This window comes from Geotrypetes seraphini, chromosome 14, assembly GCF_902459505.1.
Source record: "Geotrypetes seraphini chromosome 14, aGeoSer1.1, whole genome shotgun sequence".
NCBI lineage: Eukaryota > Metazoa > Chordata > Amphibia > Gymnophiona > Dermophiidae > Geotrypetes > Geotrypetes seraphini.
The window spans coordinates 67561537-67577316 of NC_047097.1; the positions used below are offsets into that span (position 1 = coordinate 67561537).

At 45.9% G+C, this 15780-nt stretch overlaps 1 protein-coding gene across 2 annotated transcripts in view; it reads right to left on the reverse strand.

The window, feature by feature from the left end:
- ST8SIA2 (ST8 alpha-N-acetyl-neuraminide alpha-2,8-sialyltransferase 2) overlaps positions 1-15780 on the reverse strand; it is a 68551-nt gene that overhangs the window by 6593 nt on the left and 46178 nt on the right. For both annotated transcript variants that reach the window (XM_033919476.1, XM_033919477.1), the window contains exons 3-5: positions 13498-13626; positions 11904-12161; positions 6156-6449 (exon numbers count right to left, since the gene is read on the reverse strand). In XM_033919476.1, coding sequence (XP_033775367.1) covers positions 6156-6449; positions 11904-12161; positions 13498-13626 — 681 coding nt within the window. The remainder of the gene's footprint in view (positions 1-6155; positions 6450-11903; positions 12162-13497; positions 13627-15780) is intronic.

Below are 15780 nucleotides of genomic sequence, written 5' to 3' on the forward strand. Positions count from 1 at the left end.
ATAATGAAATATATGGGTAAAGAGAGTCAATATAGGCGGTTACGAAATTTTAGAAATAAAATAAATAAACCCAGACGTAATTGAAATGGTAATTGTAAAAGCCCATTTCTAGACTGTCTAATGTAGTGGTTCTCAACCCTGTCCTGGGGACCCCCCCCAGCCAGTCGGGTTTTCAAGATATCGCTCATGAATATGCATGAGAGAGATTTGCAAATAATGGGAGTGACAAGTATGCAAATCTCTCTCATGCATATTCATGAGCGATATCTTGAAAACCCGACTGGCTGGGGGGGTCCCCAGGACAGGGTTGAGAACCACTGGTTAATGCAACTCCTGGGACATAACAATGAGCTAAAGACGACCAACTTGAACTGCACTGATCCCCCTGTACTGGCAACTCTATTGATGTCTGCGTCAAACTGTCCATTGTAACTTCCTGGGTAACTGATCCAACCTCTTGTAATACAATCTGACCTTGAACTGAATAGTAAAGGCAGAATAGAAAACCTGATTAATATAACAAAACCTATAGAACTGAGGTTATAGCAGGAGTGAGTAATCATGGTCCTTGAGGGCCATAACCCAGGCGGCCTTTCAAGATTTCCACCTTAGGTTTGTATACCGCATCATCTCTACATTCGTAAAGCTCGACACGGTTAACAAGAGTTAGGGTAGAAAGGAACTCCAGTGGGGGGAAGAGGCAAAATGAAGAGAAAATTTAGAGGACTAGAATAACCAGAGAGGGAGGAGGAGTTACATTTTTGAGAATAACCCGGTTTTCAGATGTTTACGGAAGAGTTGGAGGGAGCTCAGATTCCTAAGAGGGGAGGTAAGGTTGTTCCAGAGCTGAGTGATTCTGAAAGGGAGGGAGGAACCTAGTTTTCGTACAAGTGAAACGCCTTTTCGAGAGGGAAAGGAAAGTTTCAGTTTGCACTGCTACCATCATACGTAAATCAATCTCATGCATATTCATTGTGGAAATCTCGAAGACAGTTGTGGCTGTTAAGGACCAATTTTACCCCCACCCCTTGGGATATAGGGATCCATTTAAGAAGCGTGAAGCAGAGCAGAATCAGAGCGGCCCCCGAGCAATAAATCACCGATCTGTGATCGTTTCTGAAATCATTTTGACAGAAGACCTGCTAAACAGCACTAAAAATGTTCCCGAGGGAAGCCAGGTCATTTTAGAAATTCTGGATTATGTACCCCATAGTCCAATCTAGCTTGTTCCCCTTCCTTTACGAACGCCTAGTGCGGGTTTTAGCGCCGGCAATGGCGGTAACTGCTCTGCCGCTCACAGGAATTGTACGAGCGTCAGAGCAGTCACCGCCGCAGCTAAAACCCGTGCTACGCGTTCGTAAAGGAGGGGGTTAACTAGGCAGTAACCCGACACAGTATAGATTGCCAACGAAAATTAGCTTTGTTTGCTGCGCCTCCCAGAGAACAAACGCTCTTTCTTAAGAATGAAAATCTACTTGGTTAGTAATATTTTATCATCGTTCCAAAGGCAATGTATTGGAATGCTTTCGTTAGTCTCTGTATCCCTCCCCTCATATCATTCTGGAAGTGACAATTTCTCCACACGTCTGATCTTGGCAGCAAATCTTAATCTCATCTGATTAAAGCCAGGGAAGGAAACGGGTGAAAAATGATAGCAGCGTGGGTCCGCACGCGGTTCCGGAATGAAGTATTTTTACATCTCTCCTGACAATGGAAAGCTGCCTCATGAATAAAAGTGCTTGCTTGTCGGCTGTGGGAAACGTGTCTTTGGCAGCTGGTGTCTATTTGAACGATGTTAACGTCACTGCTCTGATATCAAAGCTGGTAGAGATGTGAAGCTGGGGGGCCTTCTCTGTTGCTTATTTCTTTTTCAACAAGCTTGCTATGTCCTTTCATACCCTGGTAGATGCATTATTGAATGCCCCTCATATAACAATAATAGAAACAACTGGGCAGACTGGTCCGTATCTACCATCTCCACCTCTCTTGCTATTTTTGAAAGAATGAGGAAATAGACATTTCTTTTCTTAGTGAAACACATCTCCTCTTCATTACACTCCCGGTAGTAGAGCTTTCTGTGTGATTTAATTGCATTTATCGCACAGTTCAGGTTACTTAAAAGCTATCAAAATGTGATTGTATCGAACACCTTTGTTAAATGAGGTCCTGAACAATGTCTAGCAGGCTATAGGTCATAGTTTAGACCACATGTGTCAAACTCAAGGCCCTCGGGGCGAATACAGCTTGCTGGGCCATTTTATTTGGCCCGTGGTGCGATGCGGCGATTTAACAGCCGCCCCCGGTGTTATCATCTGGCCACTGATGCAGTGTGCATAAAGCCGCGGGCAGCGGCGACTCCTACACGCGTCCAGCTCCTGATCCGGAAGCCTTCCCTCTGACATCGCAACATCAGAGGGAAGGCTTCCGGATGAGGCAGTGAGGAAGAGGGAGCCGGCCAGAAGATAACACTGGGGGTGGCAATGAAAATGCGCATCGTACCATGGGCCGCATAAAATGGTCAGGCTGGAGGCTGGAGGGAGGCACCTAGTTGAGACACAGCATGGAGGGAGGGAAATAACAAAGGTAGGGGGAATTATTTTATTTTCAATTTAGTGATTGAATTGTGTCAATTTTGAGACTTTACATCTGCTGTCTATATTTTGCACTGTTCAGGAAGAAATGCTTTTGTTTCTTTTTCTCTGGAGGTTGTACTGCATGCAGAGTCTTGAATCGTAAGGTTTCATTTGTATATATTAGTACTTTTAGTTTTTGGTCCTGCATTTGCATGGGTTTATCTGTGTTCTGGTAGGAATGAATGTTGAGAAGCATAAAGTTTAATTTTGTGGTTAACCATTATGTGTTGTTAATACGATTATATTGTGTATATATATGAAAAATGAATGGAAAAAATGGTGTTACAATTAGTACTATTATGGGGGCGGGGTCTGGGGCGGAGATTGGGCGGGGTCTGGCCCGCGAGTTAGACTGTGTTTTGGAATCTCACGGTCTCTAATTATCGGCTAATTTGCGTTCTGTATAACACTAGTAAGTTAAGACAGAAGGATCTGGCACTTTTCTCTGCTGCCTCAACAGACCTAATAGAATTTGATCTGTTCATTGCCAGCCGCTTGCTCTTCGAGTCGCCATTCCCAATTCTGAAGGCCGCCTATAGGTCCTAAAAGTACTTCCCTGTAACTTCATCGAGTGTCCCCCTAGTCTTTCTCATGTTTGACGGAGTGAAAAATCGATCCACTTGTACCCGTTCTACTCCACTCCGGATTTTGTAGGCTTCAATCCTATCTCCCCCCAGCCGTCTCTTTTCCAAGCTGAAGAGCCCTAACCTCTTTAGTCTTTCCTCATACGAGAAGAATATCAGCCCCTTTATCATCTTGAGCTCCTGGGAAAAAAAAAAAATTCACTTTCAGCTATATAAAAAATAACTCCCCGAGTTTGTTCCAGTTGTAATTGACTTGCTTTCATCTGTCCAAATAAAATTATGCTCCTATAATAAACCCTTTCAACAAGCAGCCTGCTAATCCGGTGATTGTGCCAGAAACCATGCTGCTTTGGCAGAACTCAAGAGAGCTCTTTCTGTGATGGAAAATGCTTCTTCCCTGCTGCTGCCCCATTCAGTGGGCCGCTGGACCTCACAGGGTTGTTCACAGGTGGTGTCGTGGAGACATCGGTTAAGGCATCTCATTGGCGCTAACAGTTTCCAAAGACGTGGATTCAAAGGAAAGGCCTTTGCTACAATGCTTTTATCCACTGTTTAATGCTGGCACTGGGCACTGTTAGGTCAACGTAAAGAAGTACAATTTTCCCTTAGAAATCTTTGAGGGCCCCTAACTGGTCCATCGACTATTTTGGGGAGTAATTTCATAAATGCACGCATGGGTAAAGAGAAGGCGCCGTCATTCTCAGAGCGGCCTTTGCTGGATTTTCAAAGCAAAAATGCACGCTTTGAAAATTTCTCCGTGAAAACTGCGTGCCCCGCACTTGCGCCTGTCCTTTGGGGCACGCAACTTTCTGACTTGAAATATGGGAGCTTGTGGGCAACGAGCCGCCTTTCCCATCTAGCAAATCTATTGCTCTCTCTCATAGAAATGTGGGCTTCTATATTACATGGCCAAAAGGTTGTCAGGAACAGCTGAGCCACTCATGCTATATTTGTATTGCTACATTCCCAAACTGCTCGTTCTGACTTCCCATTGGTTTCTACTGCTACTGGCACTAATTATTTCTATAGCACTACTTAGGGTTACCAAACGTCTGGGGAAACCCGGATATGTCCTCTTTTTAGCGGACTGCCTGGGCTCCCGGATGGATTTTCCAAAACCTGGCATGTGTCTGGAGGGCCTTTGAGCATGTGCAGATGACCTCATGCACATCCACGCATGCTCCAGATCCTCCAGACGCGGCTGGAGCTCATTCGGAAGGAGAGAGGAGGCTTTGTGGGGGACGAAACTGGGCGGGGCTAGAGATAGAACTGGGCGGGGCTGGAGGTGGAACTGGGTGGGGCTAGAGGTGGAACTGGGTGGGGCTAGAGGTAGAACTGGACGGGGCTAGAGGTGGAACTGGGCGGGGCTAGAGGTAGAACTGGGCGGGGCTGGAGGTAGAACTGGGCGGGGCTGGAGGTGGAACTGGGCGGGGCTAGAGGTGGAACTGGGTGGGGCTAGAGGTGGAACTGGGCGGGGTTAGAGGTGGAACTGGGCGGGGCTGGGGTGCAGAATGGGATGGGAGTCATGTGTCCGAGGTTTCCCGGAGAAAAATATGGTAACCCTAGGACTACTAGATACGCAGTGCCTGGATTATACACATAATGGCCTGGATTCTGTTAATGGCACCTAAATCGGCTGGCATCTACAAAAACGATGCCTGCCGTGTGTCAATCACGCTTAAGCACTGTTAACAGAATCGCGGCTACCGGCGCCTAAGAAAAAACTTAGGCGCCGGTAACGTAGGCTATGGTTTTAAAGGCTTATATTGCTGGTGCCTAAGTTTTATGAGAATCAGGCCTAGTGGCGCTTAATGTAATCTCCGCCCCCCCAACCACGCCCACTTTGACCTTAAACACCTCTAGCCACCATGCTATAGATGCGATTCTGGCATCTACCCTGACAGGTGCCTAGCAACACCTACTTTTTTAAATGACTTTTTAAAATTACACGGTCAATTACTGCGTCAATTAAAGCAATTGCGCTAGATAACAGTAGGCGCGATCAAGGTGCCTACCAGCGCCTAACTTATGACACCATTTATAAGCAGGCTTTTGACTTCTAACTCCTCTCACCTCGGGTTCTGTATCCCCTATCCTCTATGCCATAGGCGTCAGACTGGGGGAGGCCACAGGGGCCGTGGCCTCTCCAAAGATTGGCGGTCTCGCGACGGGTGCCACCCGCTTCTTGGTGTTCTCATTTTTAAACCTTCCAGCGCAGCGTCAGCGAGCAAGCCTGCCCCGGAGCACTTCATCCTACTTCCGGGGGCAGGACTGCTCGCTGACGCTGCGCAGCGGCTGCCTGCCGGGAGGAGGTAGGTGGGGAGTCGGGAACTGGAGAGAGTCCGCACCGTAGGATTCCACGGGGCTAAGGTGGCGCTCCTGGGGGCCCCCAAACCAAGCAGCGTTCCGCTGCCTATGCTCTATGCCATATCTGTCTGTCCAAGTTAGATTGTAAGCTCTTCCGAGCAGGAACGGTCTATAAATATAAAAATGTACAGCGCTATGTATGCCTTTCAGCACTTTATAAGTGATTAGCAGTAGAAGTAGTCCAAGAGCGAATTTCTACAGGTAAACCATTGCATCCACTGTGCCCTATAAGATGGGCAGGAGTCCTCCAACTGCATTGCTGCCAGTGGGGGGTGGTGCTTTAATATTCTGCCTTCCATCACCAGGGACAGGCAGACTCTCTGGAGTTTTACAGAGCTTGCCTGTCTCTCACTATTAGTAAATATGTGATAATGAAATGGCGCCCTCTACTGGCAGGACTACTAATGGAGGATTCCTGATCAGCTTATAGGAAACATTGATTACGTCCCCACGGAACTGGCTTTGAAAATTGCTCTTCCCATGTAACCAGGCCCAAGAAGCAGCACCTCGTCTAGCGATGCTCCTGGTTGACCTGTTCCCCTTTCTTGGTAGAATTTGAAAGGCATCTTACCCTCGAACTGCATGCAGCAGGCGAAGTGAAGGGTAGGCAGTGCGCACATTGATGCGGTGCTTCAGGATGAGGTCATTGACCCACTCGACCCTCTCTTCCCCGCCTTTGGCCATGAATGCTGGGATCCAAAGGATACTTCCATTCAAATTCTGGAGACGCTGCAGGAATTTTGCTTTCCAAGTCTCGTTGACCAGGTCTTCAAAGGCACGCTGTACCACCGAGGGATTCATTGTCACCAGATCTGTTTTCATACCAACATCCGGGGCATATTCTTCTACAGGGGCCAGATTACATCTGAAAGAATAAATCATTATAGTTTGTCACTTCTATCTGTGATGTGCTATGAGGTGATGCAATAATGTGTGAAAACAAAGGAAAATGAAAACTAATTTAAAGACTGTCGGGGCAGTGAACTGGGGCTCATGAGAAGTAAAGAATGACTTGGGGACAAATTTGTCCCCGTCCCTGTGAGTTTTGTCGCTGTCCCTGCCCCATTCCTGTAAGCTCTGCCTTAACCACACATGCCTCAAACACATTATTTTAAAGCATTTAAGGCTTGTGCAGATGAGGTCAGAGCCTAGGCATTGGTGGAATGAGGCATTATGACATCACAATCTGAGCTCTAGAATGTTGCTACTTAGGATTTTAAAGTGTTTGAGGCTTGTGCAGATGAGGATGGAGTTTAGGCATTGGTGGAATGAGGCATTATGACATCACAATCTGAGCTCTAGAATATTGCTACTTATGATTTTAAAGTGTTTGAGGCTTGTGCAGATGAGGACAGAGTTTAGGCATTGGTGGAATGAGGCATTATGACATCACAATCTGAGCTCTAGAATGTTGCTACTTAGGATTGAGTGTTTGAGGCTTGTGCAGATGAGGACGGAGCTTAGGCATTGGTGGAATGAGCTATTATGACATCACAATATGAGCTCTAGAATGTTGCTATTTATGATTTTAAAGCTTTTGAGGCTTGTGCGGATGAAGACGGAGTTTGCAGGGATGGGGCAGGGACAGGAAAAGAACTTGCTGGGACGGGACAGGAAAATGAGTTCCCAGGGGGACAGGGAAAAATTTGTCCCCGTGTCATTCTCTAATGAGAAGTTTAAAAATACAAGAGAGAGACTGTTCTGTGCCACTGACTTTCCGTGTCTCCTTAACCCTTAATTTGGCATTGTTGGTCACAAGCAGCATGTGTCTGCTATGGCTCTTAAGGGAGATCTGCATCGCCAGGTGCCTGTTACTTGGCGAGGTTGCTCTCATTCAACAACAAGCTACGGGAAGCAGCCATGCCGCCATCTGCCAATTAAAGGGTTAAACAAGCCAAATTATTTCCTGGGAATAAAGCACTTAGGGTCAGATTCTGCACCGTAGTGTCTCGCAAACTATGCAGAGCTGCGGCACTCTAAACAGTGGGCTGAGGCTGGGAGTGCATGGATGTCGACGTAATGACGTCATCACGCTGACGCATGCGCGAAGGCCTTGCAGGCAGGCTCTGAGCGGCCAGTGAGGGGGTGCTCAACAGGAAGGACACGGAGAGGAGGAGAGGCACTGGCGCTAGCTAACTGTCTACAGTACGTGCCTCTCTGCGCGAGAGGCTTAATGATGCCTATCTGAAAAGTAGGCGTGGTTAGGGGCGGAGACTAGGCTTGGTTGACTTTGGCTTCACTAAGCATCCAAGTTAGGTACTGGTATATTAAGTAAAACCTGGCCTAATGTGCTGGTGGGATTCTATAAAGGACGCCTCGCGGTCGATTAGCAACCGTACCGAGAGGCGCCTACAGGGTAGTCGCGCTTAGGCAGCGTTTATAAAACTCGACACCAGCCTACACTGTAGCCTCTCAACTACTTGGATTTTTGTGCCTTTTTTATGTTTTTATATCCCTGAGGAAGGCATTTTTATTTTGCCAAAACACAGCCGTTACCAAAAGTATCCTCCACAAACTGATACGAAGTGTCTCGGGGGGGAGGATGTGCTCTAGAACAGTGGTTCCCAACCCTGTCCTGGAGGAACACCAGGCCAATCGGGTTTTCAGGCTAGCCCTAATGAATATGCATGAAGCAAATTTGCATGCCTATCACTTCCATCATATGCAAATGTCTCTCATGCATATTCATTAGGGCTAGCCTGAAAACCCGATTGGCCTGGTGTTCCTCCAGGACAGGGTTGGGAATCACTGCTCTAGAACACCAGAATATCAAAGCACAAGAAAGAGAAAAACAACAAAAAGATTGTGGAACACAAGATCGAATGCATCAGTTTGTAGCACGCGTCCAGATAACTTAAAAACAATAAAAACTATACTCTTCAAGAAATTCCTGAAACAGCCCTAACTTCAAACTTAACGTCCTTCCCCCATCCCTCTTCCCGCCACACAAAAACTACATAAGCTATTCTTTACCTCTCTAGAAAGGACAAATATTCTTCCATTGTAACCCTCCGTTTTTTAATCGCTTTTGTAATCCGCCTTGAACCGCAAGGTAATGGCGGAATAGAAATCTCTAATGTAATGTAATCTTTACAAACAATCCACAAAGGGGGTTTTCAGTCACAAGTGACCTACAGGATAGAAACCAAATAATGGGGGGTGTTTTACTAAGGCGCGTTAGCATTTAGCGTGTACTAAATCGGCTCGTGTGCCTTAGTAAAAGACTCCCAATGTGTAAAATACAAATGACCCAACATGCTAATGGTTTGGGAGCAGAAAGAAGACCGAAACGGAAGTCCGTGCCGCCCCGACTCTCCTGCTCTCTGCCGCCCTTTCCCGCAGTGCAGCCCCGCTTTAAACCCGCGGGTTAAAACCACGGGCTCGCACTGCGAGGAAGGGAGGCAGAGAGCAGGAGATGTGCCTCAGCGGCCTGGTTGCTTTTTCAGGGGAGCCACAGGAGAGTCGGCAGGGACGTGTGCAACTGGTCCTCGGCAGTCGCTTCTTTTGTGACCGGCCAGCCCAGCCGGTGTGCCTGAATTTTTGGGGGGGTGAATCGCTGCCTTCCTCCTTTTGGACGACCTTCCCCTCATTTGCATGCACGGATCGGAAACGGATCGGGAGGAAGGTTAGCGAATCGGGTCGGGGTCGCTAAGTGGTCGGGGCTTGAATCTAGCCCCAAGCTCGACTAAACTGAGGAACAAAGACCCATTTCTCTCTCTTGTTTTTTTTTCACCTTTCTCATGTCTGTTGTCTCTTGCCTGAATCACCATTTTGGAGGATTTATAAAAGCCGGGACACCAAGAGATGAATGTTAAGTCTCCAGCAGCTGGATAAGTGACACAGGAGAAATCTTTATTCAGTCTGATTTTGAGTTGGCAAGACAGACAGGCCGACACCTGTGTTGGCTTGTTGGAGATGTAATATTTTGGCTACATTATTATCTCATGCCTTTCATCCTTCCTGCCTGTACCCTGCAAACAGCAGACACCCGAGGCTTCGTGCAAGTAACAGCAGTGGGTGGTAGAAGCTGCTAGTGATGTCGAGACAGACTTGAACACGCGGGAGCCTGCCAAGAGGACATGATGACGGAAGGCTTGCCTGATCACTTCTTTATAATTTATCTGTCCAACGAAACCATAAGGGCATACCAAAACATAAGAGATCATTTACTTTCCAGTGTCTACATATCAGAATGGAGGAACACTCGCTGCTTTCCCTAGCTGTAATTCATAATCCCAGCTGGCAGAGATAGGAAGAAATGAACGGCAAGTGCAGACAGCTCCAAAGATTCCAGGGCAGTCAAGTCTATGTCAACAATGCAAAGAAGGGATGTAGGAAAGATCTCTATAAGAACCTAAGAATAGCCATACTGGGTCAGACCAATGGTTCATCAAGCCCAGTAGCCTGCTCTCAAGGTGGCCAATCCAGGTCCCTAGTACCTGGCCAAAACCCAAAGAGTAGCAACATTCCAGCATCTCAAAGAATAGCGAGATTCCAGAACCCCAATGAGAGCAACATTCCAGAGCTGAGATTGTGATGTCATAATGCCTCAGTCCATAGTGCCTCAGAGCCAACCTCATCAGTGATGTCACAATGGCTTAATGGTCCTATACTTGGCTCATGTAAGAACATAAGAATAGCCTTACTGGGTCAGACCAATGGTCCATCTAGCCCAGTCCTCACTAGTACCTGGCCAAAACCCAAAGAGGAGCAACATTCCAGTATCTCAAAGAATAACAAGATTCCGGAACCCCAATGAGAGCAACATTCCAGAGCTGAGATTGTGATGTCATAATACCTCAGTCCACAGTGCCTCAGAGCCAACCTCATCAGTGATGTCACAATGGCTTAATGGTCCTATACTTGGCTCATGTAAGAACATAAGAATAGCCTTACTGGGTCAGACCAATGGTCCATCAAGCCCAGTAGCCCGTTCTCACGGTGGCCAATCCAGATCCCTAGTACCTGGCCAAAACCCAAAGAGTAGCAACATTCCAGCATCTCAAAGAATAGCAAGATTCCGGAACCCCAATGAGAGCAACATTCCAGAGCTGAGATTGTGATGTCATAATGCCTCAGTCCACAGTGCCTCAGAGCCAGCCTCATCGGTGATGTTATAACGGCTTAATTGTCCTATACTTGGCACACATAAGGGCATAAGAACAGCCATACTGGGTCAGACCAGAGGTCCATCAAGCCCAGTAGCCCATTCTCACGGTGGCCAATCTAGGTCACTAGTACCTGGCCAAAAACCAAGGTATAGCAATATTCCATGCTACTGAACCAGGGCAAGCAGAGGCGTCCCCCATGTCTTAATAACAAACTATAATAATAATTTTATTCTTTTATACCGCCATTACCAGAAGTTCTAGGTGGTTTACACTAAGAGAAACTGGACAGTCAGCGAAATATATTCATACCATAAAGATAAAATCATACAAAAAAAAGTGAAAAATATGGTAACAATCTTAAGAATACCAAGGTAAGTAATAAATTTGTCAAACAGAGAAGACTTGACTAATTTTTTGAAAAGAACAGTAAGACGTGGCTTGATGAATACATTCACCCAGCCAAAATTGCAGTTGACCTGTTTGAAACGCTATGGTCCTATCAAAGAAGGTCTTATAACAAACACCGTTTGGCTTAGGAAAGGCAAATAAGTGGAAACTTCTTGTATTCCTTAATGGTCTATATAAATCAAAGTGAGGGGAATGATAAGCTGGAGACAATCCCGATATCAACTTAAAACAGATACAAGAAAATTTGAATAGTACTCTCCATCTCCACCTGTCTTCGTCAGAATCCTTTCCGTCCCCACCCATCCCCGCAAGGAATTACCTCCATCCCCGCCCGTCCCCATAAAAAGCAGCAATTACTTCTGACAGGATCATCAATTCCACAGTTTCTTTTGCTGTTTTCCTTGTGGAATCTCTTTGGTGGAAGCCTTTTTTTGTTTTCTGTTCAGGTAATTAACTTATAAACCCCCTCTTTTACGAAGGCTGACGTGTCCATTATATTATATGGACGAACCCTACTTCCAAAGCCTTCCATCCCCGTGGGAGTCCTGTTGGCTAGAGGGGGGGGGGGTCCCTGTGGGAGTCCCGTGGGCCAGAGGGGGGTCCCCGTGGGAGTCCCGTGGGTTAGGGGGGATTCCCGCGATCCCCATTCCCGTGCAGACCTTTACCCCGTAGCCTATTTGCAAACTGTCCGTCTTTCAACTTCAGGTAGGCTTGGTCCCCAGAGAAATCGCCCCCGATTTTTTGTCTATCCCTAACGCTGGCTGTGTAAAAACAAATGGCTGTGTCAGAAGATAACTAACCTGATTATAAAATCATGGGAATCTATCTCTCTCCCGCAGTCGCTGTTCAGCAGAATTCCTGAGTTGCCCACGATGGCACACGTCTTAAAGTGCTTGTTTTTCAGGGGCGATGTCTTTGGTAGCAGCTCGTATAAATTCTTTGATATGTTCATGGTACGGTCTCGATCAAATATGTAATGGATGACGTCACCCGCCTTCAGCGTCCCTTTCAGCACTGATATGTCCCGCTCCGCATCTAAAAAATTTAAGACTTGTTTTCTGACAGGGGGAAAAAAAACAAAACAAAACACAGAAAGAAAAAGAAAACCTTTATTTTCTTAACCCGATTCAAATTCTCAAACTTTTAAGGGTCGGATTCTAACGTCGTCGGCAGGCACTTCCAAAACTGGCGCCAGCCGCGTGTCAAGAGAATTGTAGCTTACATCTAACATAGGTACCGGTAACGTAGGCCAGGGTTTTGTCGGCCTATATTAGCGGTGCCTATGTTTGACAAGAATCGCGTCTACAGGGGCGCATCCAAGGTCATTTCCAGCGCAAACCATGCCTACTTTGACTGCAGGCACCGCCAGGCGCCTCTGTAGATGTGATTGCGGCGTCCATTTCTGGGCATCTACCTTTTTTATTTGAAATAACTTTTTAATTGGTTTCAAATGACGCTGTCAATTAACACGCCAATTACCACCAATTACAACAATTAAGGTAGGCGGCGGCGGGGCACCGTTTCGAGAATATGGCCCTTAATGTAGACGCTAAGGTAGACTCTGATTTTTTTTTTTTTTTAAATCTTCTGTTTCATTTATTTTGATATTGTATCTGTCTTTACAAAAACGCCCAAGGCAGTTTATGAATAAACGAACCAAAAACGAGACGAGAAATTAAGCTGACTGAAATAGAACGCTAGGAGTATCTTCAACCAGATCGAGTTGCCAAACTCCAGGAAGGGGTAAAACGTGGACCTCGCAGATCTAAACCCGCACGTCCTTAAAAATCTGAGGTCAGTGCCGCTTGTAGTTAGTTTCTGGCTCTGACAGACCTCGGTGACAATTTAGCGCTGACGGATCTGTCTCAGCATAGGGAGGGAAAAGTATTAGGATCCGTCAGCGCTAAAATGTCCCCGAGGTCTGTCAGAGCCAGAGTCTAGTGCTGGAGCGGCTCTAAAACGACCTTTAAACTGGTTTCCTGCAGCCCCAGTAAATCGGCTCTGACAGACCTCGATGACATTATGGCGCTGACGGATCCTAATACTTTCCCCTCCCTCTGCTGAGACGGATCCGTCAGCACTAAATTGTCACCGAGGTCTGTCAGAGCCAGAAACTAACTACAAGCGGCACGGACCTCAGATTTTTAAGGACGTGCGGGTTTAGATCCGCGAGGTCCGTGAGGTCCGCGTTTTACCCCTTCCCCCAAACTCCTTCGATAGCAAGAAGAATACTGAAACTATTGTTTTTTTATTTGTTCCCAGAAATAATAGCATTTTTAAAAAAGTAATTGCTCATCCAGCACCGTCGGTTTTACAGGAGAAAGTCCTTTTGCAATCGCTCCACACGGTGCGTCCATCTGATTTCTGCTTCTTGCCACAGGTCATCCCGATTACCTGATCCTTAATGAGAGCGTCTCATTGTGCCGCCATTTCGATTCAGCAACTCTAATGGTGTACTTAATGCTTTCATTACTTCTCTCGGCAACAGCTGGAGATGAAGAGTCGTTTATTACCAGTTCAGCTCTATATAAAAGAAAATAAAAGAGAGAAATGGTTCGATAGCATTCAAATAACGTCTAATGGTTTTGTTTTGCTGAGGCTCGGATTCACTCTTCTTCACAGAAGCAAAATAACCCCCCCACCCCCACCCCTCAACTTGCTGCTATCACATAGGAAGTGCTTAATTATCCTTTGTTGTATAACATTAAATGCTCAAGATTTGCAGAGAATAGACAAAAATGACAAAGTTCGACACATTAGAAACATCCTGCCCTAGAGAAAGTGGCGAAGATGAAGGGCAAAATTATTATGCACACGTAGTAACATGGGGCTCCTTTTACTAAGCTGCGTTAGGGCATTAACGGGTGGAATAGCTTGCGCTGAATTGCCGCGTGCGACAGACCTTAACGCCAGCATCGAGCTGGCGATAGTTCTAGCCGCGTAGCGCGCGGTAATATCTTGCGTGTGCTAAAAGGAGCCCCCATGGTAGATGACGGCAAATAAAGACCAGCATGGTCCACTTTTAGAAAGTTATCCAATCAAAGGGGTATATCACAACATTAATAATAATAATAATAATAATAATAATTTTTATTCTTATATACCGCCAAAGGCGTAGAAGTTCGAGGCGGTTTACAGCAAGAAGCGCTGGACAATCAGCGAAGAGGTTACAATAAAGACAGCAATACAATCTTACATAATGAAGAAATATGAAAGCTGACTCAAAAACAAAAATCAAGATAGGAAAAAAAGGACAGGCGTAATGCTCTAATAGTTTCTTAATCAAGGATCCCTTGTCTCAAGCACAATAAAAAAAACATTTTGAAAATATTTGCTTAACAAACATAATACAGTACTTCAAAATTTGAGCTGAAAACTGATCAGGATAATTGCACACAAGCGTACTTGTAAAAATGAATCATGAAAAAATGATGCAAATATTTTTAATAAAATCCGAAATATTCTTATTTGTTATCAAAATTAGATCATAAGATTATCAATTGGTTATCAGTTGCATCATGAGAATTATTACAGAAGCCAAAAACTGGCCTTGCTCGTAACAAATTCCCCTGATGTAACTGATAACCAATTGATAATCTTATGATCTAATTTTGATAACAAATAAATAATAATATTTTGGATTTAGCATCCTACTTCTTGTCTGTCTCATGTCTTGCAGTTCTTAACTTCAACACTGATCAATGTAGCATCGTATTTATGATGAGAAACAGGATCCCAAGGGCCTCTTATAGCTTGTGGCTGTTGCAGTGCCCGTGCCAGTAGTCCAAATCTTATAATCATCAGTTTCTCCCACCACACTCTCCCATCACTTACAGCCTCTTTTACAAAGCCGTGCGGCAACAGCCCTGAAGCCCTTTAAATCTCTATGGGCTTCGGGGCCGCTAGCGCAGGAGGCCGTTAGTCACATCGGCACATAACTCAGGGCTCCTTTTACGAAGGTGCGTTAGGGCCCTAACATGCGGAATAGCGCCCGCTAAAATGCCGCGCCCGCTAGCCGCTACCATATTTTAAGCAGGCGGTAGTTTTTCGGCTAGCGCGCTATAGCACGTGCTAATCCAGTGTGCGCGCACCTTCGTAAAAGGAGTCTTCAGCATTGACAACCCATCTACAGTCTATGCCCACACTCACGTAAAACATAGAGCTGGTACTGGTACGTGTGGCAGGGATGGGCATAACTTATTTAAGCAGTCCTGTGGGATGCAGTTCCTTCCCTTAGCAGCAGCGCAGGAATCTCTGACTTGGGTCTCAAGAGAATGACACGGTGACAAAATTCATCTCCGTTCCCGTCCCCGCGGATAATCGCGGGAAATAATCCCATGTCATTTTCTAGTGTCTATTTCAACCTCAGTCCTTCTACACCAGCATTCTTCAAAGCAAAGCTTTTGGGTCAGTGGTTGTGGCCATTCATACTCTGATTCTTATGTGAGCCAAGGATAATGAAGCCATTGTGACATCACTGATGTGATTGGCTCTTAGGCACTGGTGGAATGAGGCATTATGACATCACAATATCTGCTCTGGATACCAGAGACTGTCATTCTGTAGTGTCTGTTTCAACCTCAGTCCTTCTACACCAGCATTCTTCAAAGCAAAGCTTGAGGGTCAGTGGTTGTGGCCATTCATACTCTGATTCTTATGTGAGCCAAGGATAATGAA